This window comes from Arachis stenosperma, chromosome 9, assembly GCF_014773155.1.
Source record: "Arachis stenosperma cultivar V10309 chromosome 9, arast.V10309.gnm1.PFL2, whole genome shotgun sequence".
In the NCBI taxonomy this organism is placed as follows: Eukaryota; Viridiplantae; Streptophyta; class Magnoliopsida; order Fabales; family Fabaceae; genus Arachis; species Arachis stenosperma.
In genome coordinates this window covers 50,129,199-50,138,699 of record NC_080385.1, presented here as the reverse complement: position 1 = coordinate 50,138,699, position 9,501 = coordinate 50,129,199, and the positions used below count along the sequence as shown (strand labels likewise).

At 30.1% G+C, this 9,501-nt stretch overlaps 1 protein-coding gene across 1 annotated transcript; it reads left to right on the top strand.

Moving 5' to 3' along the window:
- Positions 1 to 3,829: 3,829 nt before the first annotated feature.
- LOC130949500 (replication protein A 70 kDa DNA-binding subunit B-like) lies at positions 3,830 to 6,493 on the top strand. The gene is made up of 11 exons (XM_057878197.1): positions 3,830 to 3,979; positions 4,090 to 4,360; positions 4,472 to 4,571; positions 4,664 to 4,788; positions 4,896 to 4,980; positions 5,080 to 5,215; positions 5,314 to 5,477; positions 5,580 to 5,694; positions 5,810 to 6,007; positions 6,179 to 6,187; positions 6,308 to 6,493. Exons 1-11 carry the CDS (start codon positions 3,830 to 3,832, stop codon positions 6,491 to 6,493), a joined length of 1,539 nt encoding a protein of 512 aa, XP_057734180.1.
- The last annotated feature ends 3,008 nt before the right edge of the window (positions 6,494 to 9,501 follow it).

Here is a 9,501-nt window from a genome sequence, read left to right as displayed (position 1 = left end):
AACATAGATGATTTGTTACTTATACTGATTAAATATAATAAATACATATTAATTTAGTTAAAAAAAAATCATTGTCTCCTATGTTTTCCTATTTATTTTTTTTAATTCATTAAATCCAATCAATTATAATAAATTAATTATATCAACTAATTAATTCAATCAATTATTTTTTAATTTATTTTTGAATTCAATAAATCAAATAAAATCAATTATACTAATTATTTGTATTGACTAATTGATTTGATTAACTCTTAAAAATATTTTTATTTAATTTATTTTATTTATTTAAATATAACTAATTAGTTATTTAATTTTATTAGGATAAATATCAAATTCTATTTCTAATATAAAAATACAAAATTTTATTCATTCCATTTTTATTTTACCACTATAAAAGACCATATATACTACAAGAAAATATTATTCATTTACCAATTACTCTTTCATTGGGTAACTTTTACAACAATTCTTTTTCTTCATATGAGGCGTCGTCACAAGGAGGCAACTATCATGGACACAAATCAGCACACACTCTTCAACTCCCGTGCTCATCATTCAGAGCAATATATGATATGTTATCCATTAAGCATTTATAGACCATGGTATTATCATGTTTGCATAAATAAATAAAAAATCCGTAATTAAGCTTAAGTCATTTACCTATTTATGTGGTATATTGTAGTGTGAAATTACTTTTAATTTGTGTTGTGCAATGATATTATGGTTTAATTTAAGCTTTTATTTTAGAATTGTGTTATGATTTTATCTCATCATTTTCTCTTAGATATTAAGTTGATGTATTTTTATTTATTATTATTGAAGCGGATGTGATATAAAATTTGTAAAAAGAAAAAAAATTTACATTCAATTTATTTTATTGTAGTCTTCTATTCTTCTATTTTTTTATTCATTTTATTTTCTTTTTAAATATCATATAATTTATTATAATTTATAGCAATTAATTAGTTATAATTCATTATATCAGTTAGTTTAATTCATTAATTTATAATATACATGATAAAATAGATCATTTGTTACTTATACGTTTATTTTTCTAAAATCTAAATCTGAATAATTATATTTTCAGTTTTTGTTATGAACAAAATATTATTAATAATAAATAATAATTAACCACTCATATTTTAATCAAAGTGTTTGGATGATTTTTATATTTATTAATATTAATTATTGATTATTTTTTATAAATAAATTATATTATAATTTTATATTAGTTCATAATTGATTAATGATTAATGTTCATGAAGCTATGTTACTCTAAATTTTATATTTTATAAATATTTTATTTAAATATAATTTTTTTAACATAAAAATGTATTATTTTTAATAATATCATAATTTTATATTTTTTAATTATTCTAAATGAATATTTTATCAAATACTAATTAAAGCCATTCTTTCATTTGCTTTTACTAATCTATTTTCTAACTATTATATAAAATTAAAATCATATTAATGAATTTAATATTAAAATTAATTTGGCTTTTTATTATTTAGAGTGTTTTTCAATCAATAATTTTATACTCTTTACTTTTTTTTTCAGTTTTATTTTGAATTTTAATTTAGTACTCAAAGGTAGTGAAATTCCATTGATACGGAAATAAAGTTACAAAAGAGTCCATAGGGTAGAATAAGTAAAATAATATGATACCCACATTGCAACATCCAAATGAAACAACTTAGGATCTAAAATGTTTATCTTTCTCTTTCTCGCCGTCTATTATATTATCTATTCTATCTATCTATTCTATTATATAAAAATCGAATTTTTACCTTTAATGATAGAATCAACGTAGCATGCTTCTGCTTTATTTTGTTTAACTCATTAAAGTCAAATTCATTATGATTAATTAATTATATCAACTAATTGATTTGAATAGATATTTAAGTATCACACCATTTAAAATTATGTATATTAATTATTTGATTTAATTTTTATGATATATAAATTTAAGAAATAAATTAAAATAAGATAATTTATTACTTATTTAAATTAAATACAACAAATATAAATTAATTTAGTTAAAATTTTACTATTTTCTAATCTTCTATATATAAAAATGACAAAATAAAGTTATAAAAAAAGTCTTTTTTTCACTTTTGCTATTTTAATTTTATTTTCTTTGTTTTTTTTATGTATAATTTTATTTTATATTAACTTTGTTTATTTAATAATAAAATATACTCATATTAATTCTATCATATAATAATATATTTTTCTCCTATATTAATTAAAGAATTTCAATAGTTATCAACTACATCTAATAAAATGACTGAGAAGTGAGAACTACGAGAAGTTAAACACAGGTTCAAAATGCTGAAACAAAGAAAAGAAAATAGTGGATATATGATTAGAGAAAAATTTATAATAATGACAGAATATACTAAAACTGAATTTTTTCTCCAACTAATAAAATTGAGGTGTTAATTTCTCGTGAATTCATTTTTTTTCTCTAAAATGAAATCACTATTTTCTTTTCTAAATTTATTTTAGAAAAATATATTTATTATAATTATATTACAATTAACATTTAACGAATAATGATGATTATACTAATTTAGAGAAATATTTTTATTATAATTATATAAAATCAATATTTAATACATTATCAACTAATAAAAGTGAGGTGTCAATTCCTCATGAATTCATTTTTCCTCCAAAATAAAAGTACTATTCTCTCTTCTAAATTTATTTTAGAAAAATATCTTTATTATAATTATATTACAATATTACAATTAGCATTTAATAAATAATGCATAATTATAATAATTTAGGAAAATAAAATAAAGTCCAGTAATTTATCTTCCAACTGCACACATGTATAGAATAACTTTTAAGAAGGAGTCATGTATAGTAAATACGGTCGATGATTGTAAAACTGTATACTAACATACATTGATATAATATTATTTCGGGTATATGTTTTGTAGGCATCAAAGAAAAGTGTTGAGTTATTTTTTAGTAGATTTAAATTATTTATTGTTTATTAGAGAATTTTGTGCATTAGAATTTTTTAATAATTTATTATTTATTTTGAGCTAATTTTGATATGTTCTTACTTGACAGTAAAACAACATATAAAAATTTGTTGATGGGTCTAAATATTATTAAGTTATTTATGGTCACGTTGAATATATATGTTTGATTTATTGAAAAAAGTAAATTACTAAAACCAATTAATAACTATTTTAGAGTTAATATATTTAACACTAGTTTAAAAAAAATAAATAATACATAATATGTTATATTTTTATTAATCAAATTATTATTATTTAAATTAATCTTAACAAAATAATTTAAAATTATAATTTCAATCTTATCACGTGCATTGCACGGGTTAATACACTTGTTATATATAATAAGAGAGCAGTGAATAGTTAGGTGCATGACAAGTGGAACTTTCTTTTATTGACAAGTGTTCAGCTTATATATTACTTTCTTTTACTTATTTGTTTTTGAAATATATATATATATATATATATATATATATATATATATATTTTATTTATTTTTTATTTATGTATAACAAGAGAAGTAGTGGATACCGTAATACCAAAAATGTTGTATCAAAATATATTAGAATAATAGTGAAATTTAAAACACACATGCTTTTGAACAATCCTGGAAAAAAAGGCGGCAATTGTTAAAAGTTAAATACATTACAATGACAAAAAAAAAACTGCTATTTATTTATAACATCCTTTTTTCTTTGACATCGCAAACTACTGTACTCTCTTCCAAAAAACGAAACAAGATATTCATCCATCACCGAAAAGAAAAAAGAGTTTCGCCCCTGTAAACTGTGTCATCATGGCTGAGAACTTTGATTACCTTGCTGATGTGAATGCAAAAAATCTTTATTGGAGTTTCAAGGTCTTTGTCGTTAGGGCATGGGATGTTCCAAGTAGATTTAATGACAAAGAGGTTATGAGCATGGAGCTGGTGCTTCAGGACAGTAAGGCAAGTAGTCTACATTTAGAGCTTTTTGTTTTTTTTTTTTCATTTTTGTAAGGTGTTTATGTATTAGTAAAGAACCTAATGTGATTAAACGTGTGCATTGTGAATGGCAGGGTCATAGGTTGCAAGCTTCGATACCAAAACCATTGGTTAAGAAGTGGAAGGATGTCATAGTGGAGTTTCAGATGTACACGATGAAAAATTTTGTTGTTTTGGATAACACTACATACCCCAAGGTAACTCCGGATAAATATATATTGGTTTTTTCACACCGGACCAGGGTTCATCACGTTGAACATCCAAGCTTTCCACTTGATGCCTTTCGCTTGAAGTCATTTAAGGAATTGCTTAATGCTGATAAGTTGGACGACTCTGAACTTATTGGTAAGAAATCCTTTGGTGGTGTACATAACTTTCTAATATAAACATTTTCCCCAACCCCCGAACTTGGATTTATTTTCTAAAGCTAAGCTTATTTTGTTTCTGGACATGTAGATATAATTGGTGAGGTTGTAGGCAAAGAGGATCCCAGAGATTTGGTAACCAGCAAAGGGGTGGAGACTAAACGGTCGGCCATAATCCTACAAGATTTAAAGTATGTGCTAATTATAACTAAGGACTTTACATGTATAAATCTTTAATTAGTGCATGTTGTCTCATGCAACATTTTTTTCATGTAATTGGCAGCAACAATAAAATTAGCTGTGCTCTGTTTGGTAAAATGGTAGACGAGCTTTTACCTCATCTTCACGATGGAAGGGTTGAACCCCTCATTGTAGTGCTCCAATATTTTAAACCCAATAGATGGAATGGTATGTCTTCTTCATGCTGTACAAACGAGAAAAAATCACTATAATTGTCATGATATAGTAACTCCTACTGACATAAGTATTATGATGGATTAATGCACAAAAACTAGGTAAAACATCTGTCCAGAGTCATTTCTATGTTTCCAAGCTGCACATCAATGATGGTTTAAAAGAAGTTGTTGGATTCCGAAATAGGTTAGCATCATCTTATTATGCATCAAAAAGCATTTTTATACATTGAAAATATAAGCATTAGGCGGAAAATATATTAAAAGAACTTTGGGAATTTTGTAGATTGCTTAGCGGAGTGGCTGCAAGTTCCTCAAGGATTAGCCAAGTTTCATCTCAGGGGGGATGGTTTGGAGCTGATGAGATAAACCAAGGTGCTGTTTTGGTGAAGACTATTGAGCAAGCACTTAATGTTAAAGAGGTAAATAATATATGATAACTTCCAGTTCATCCCTTTTATATTAGTTACTTTTTGGAGTCTTACTGAAAGGATAATACTCAATTTGTTAATGAAAACAGGAAGGTCCGATATGGATATGTGCAAGCATTGTATCTTTAAATGTTGGCAAGGATGATTGGTTTTACAAATCGTGCAGGAAATGTCCAAAAAAAGTTGATACTCCTATTGGAAATAGATATGAATGTACCAAGTGTGGACACACTCATGGTTGTGCTTCTTTGAGGTGTGGATAAATTTATTTTCATCAATAAACTTATATCATTATCTTAAACTATAAACCTGTTTGGATTCTCAAATGATATTATTCCTTAATATGTAATCTTAGGTTCAAGGTACAGGTCATGGTCCACGATGGAACTGGGAGTATCACCCTCTTGCTTTGGGATAATGAAACAACTCAACTTTGCGGAAAGAAAGCTGAACAAGTAATGGAGGATGATGTCAGTACAATCAAAGGCTTTTTAGTGTTTAGAAAGTGGCATTTCATTCTTATATTCATCATATAACCTATAGTTTGCATGTTATAGTTTTGTAAAGTCATGTCATAACTTGCAGGTTATAGGTAACGATGCTTATCCACCCACCTTTGATAACATGATGGATAGGAAAGTTCTATTTAAGATTAATGTGAAGTCTGCTAATATCAAGGGTTTTGATCAAATATATACTGTTATGAAAATTTGTGATGATGAGGATATAGTTGAGAAGAATATGCCCAAAGAGATTGCTGAGAGTACATCTACATTTGTTACTGTACGTTTATAACTTATGTTTAAAGTGTCAAGCAGAATGAATTATTTAATGTGGGTTAACTATAATACCTAAATAGAGAAATATTTTTTTTTCAAAATAGGAAATTGGGGCAGCAACTCCTTGGACATGTCAGAAAATATTGTTAATATTAAGTTTGATACTGATCCTCAGTTTACACTGGTAAGTAAAGATATGTTTAAGGTTTAAAGGGTAGACTAATTTTGCTTATATCTATCAAGATTTGAAGAGATTCCTATTTTGAAAATATCATGGTATGTATTGAGATATCTTTCTATGTAGGATGGAATGGAAGAGTGTATATCAACCCTCAAATGCAAAACTCCTGGTAAGAGAACTACCAGCCTCTTAAATCCAGCCAATCAAGGAATGGATGAGAATGAGGATGAAGGACAACTGTCAACTAATAGAGGTGGCAGGAAGGGTGTAAAGAGGATCAAGGCAAATATGACTCAAGTGGAGCATTGAGTCATAAAAATGGGATGCTGGACAATGTTATAAAATATTTTGTATGTCCTTTATTTTGTAATATTTATGAACCTAAGAACATTTGCTACAACTTAATACTACATTGTCAAAGTACACTGTTTAATGGCTATATTTTATGCAATGTTTAAGTTTGTAATGTCATGACAATGTTTTGTATTGCACTTAAGTGAAATCCTTAAACTTTAAAAGAAGACAGACTTTTGATACTAAATGAAATAGACAGCCAAACCATCATTAGAGAAGTGTAGTCATGATTTGCATTAGCATATCTAGAGGTAAATAGTTTATGTATATCCAATGTAACTACAACAATTTAGCATAACTATATAATCATATCAATATTATTGTCATCAATAAGAGAACCTTGGATTTCATTTAGACAAAGAACATGTCATGAACAATGGAATTTACTAAAGTTAGATCTATGTAGTATAAAGAATATACGATAACAGGAACTTAAAATATTTCATATAATAAGTACAAGAACCGTGTGCCTAATGTAACACCCTACCATACAGAGTCTTATGCTTAAGTCATAATTCAGAGATGGCAAGGTATTACGACCTCTAAAATAAAAATTTAGTATGTGTAGTAGTATGAATGATTGATTATAACTAGGGGCCTTTGTAGAAAAAGGGATAAATAAAAAACAAATCGCAACTCAAAGCGCAACACTCCGATCGATAACCTAACTAACAAGGATAACCAACGCGAGATTATATATATACAAAGGAGTGTCAAAAACAGGAATATCAAGACTCAAAATCCGGCTGCGAAGATAACCGGTCCGAGCATAGTAATATATACATATGATAAAATAATGAAAACCCCAAAGGAAACCCAAAGGGACACAAATACATAAAACCTATTCTTCAAAGTCTCCCATAAGAGGAGTCATCACAGTTTGTATTATTTAATGGAGATAAAAGTATCTAAGCAAAACATATAAACCAAAAACATAGTCCCCAAGAACAAGGAATCTTCGCAAATCTAGAAGTCTCCAGCATGCCTCAGCGAGAAACCGTACGTCCTGCATCTGAAAACCACAAAATCCGCATGGGTGAGAACCAGAGGTCCCCAGCATGGTAACAACTTCCACATATATAATACATAATAATAGAGGAAAGCCAAAGGCAATCCTAGAACTTCCTCCAGATAATATCAAGCTTATAAACAAGCTAAACCATATAAGGGCATCTGACTAAAGATTCTTCAGTCTAACTAATACTTCCCTTTCCAATTCCTTCAAACCTCCCAACCACCAGCAGGAGTATATTATAGCAAACACAGTTATATCAGCAAAGAATATACAAATAGGAGCAATTAAGACATTTAGACAATTAACAAGTAATATGCAGTCAAATAGGCAATCTCAAACAATTCACATAGTATGCATATGATGAATGCCTGTCCCTAGTGGCCGATGATATCATCTTGTCGGTTATAGAGCCAACCCGACAAGTCCTGGTCGCTAACCATTGGACTGTCCCTCTGTCGCGCATCCCCAACTCGAGTTATACTCGTTATAAACTTGATCATAAATATGATCCATATCCATCACCCTCACTGGTGAATATTTCGGGAGCGAGCTCATCCGGGTCTTTCACAGTGCCCGGCCACACTTACGACATAGGGTCAACAGAGTCTCGAGCCTCCACCTGGAGCACGTGGTGGCTAGCCACTGCTACTACCCAGGGAAACTCGTATCTCTGATAGTGGAAGTGCAAATCTCAATTATCAATAATTCAGCATAAACATGCATGAATTCTCATTCATGGATCAACATCCATATCAGCCATCCGGCTCACGGTTCAATCCAGAACCAGCCAATATTCATAGCATACACAGCTATTCCGGCTCACGGTTAAATCTATAACCAGCCAATATTCATAGCATACACAGCTATTTCGGCTCACGGTTAAATCCATAACCAGCCATATCATTAACAATTACAGCCTTTCGGCCCATGGCATAACAAGCACTTCCACCACCATCCTCCGCATCTCACATAATCATCTTGATCCTCATTGATCATTCATTTTTCCCTTGCTTCACTCGCAAGTTACCTCATTCACTAGCCCCTTTTTAATAGCTAGGCATGTCATAATGATTTAAGACATAAATGGTGAGATCGGAGGCTTAGGAGTATGAGATTTGGCTTTTAAAACTCAAAAATCAACTTTGGGATGAAAACAGGGCCACGCGTACGCGCACTCCACGCGCACGCGTGGATGGCCTCAAAGACTCATCGACGCGCAAGCGTCATGCACGCCAACGCGTGGATCAAAGATTTGCCAATCGACGCGCACGCGCCAACCACGCGTACGCGCGGGTGTTCTCGTGCCCCAGGCACAACACTGGCACAGTTCTGGCATAACTCTCTGGAAAATGGCTGGGCATTGGGTGCAGCACAATCGGCACGCCCGCGCACATCACGCGTACGCGTGGATGGCACTCTTCGGAAGATCGACGCGTACGCGCCAGGTGCGCCCACGCGCAAGGGGTCATTCTGCTAAAATTTTTCTAAGTTAAAAGCTGCAGAATTCACAGATTTAAACCCCAATCTTCCAACGGACATAACTTCCTCATTTTAAATCGTTTTTCACCCGTTCTTCGAACGGCATGGACATCCCGGATCCAATTTCATTTTTAAACAGATTTGGTACAAAACGGAGATCCGTAGTCCAAGTTATGTCCCGTCAAAGTATGCCCAAAAACCATATTTTCATACAAACCCCAATATGCCATTTTCAAAACAAACCATTTTCAACTCTTTTCAAAATCAATCAAAACATGCCAATTTCATCCCTTTTCTTTGAAATCAATCAAAATGTATCAAATTCAACATCAAGCCTCCTCAACTCACACATTGACACACTACCACAATTTACCAAAATCACTATCTCATCATTTTATCCCACTTCACCCAAGTGGCTCAAACTCAAATACATTGACATATCATATACTATTCCTCATGCCAATTCTCA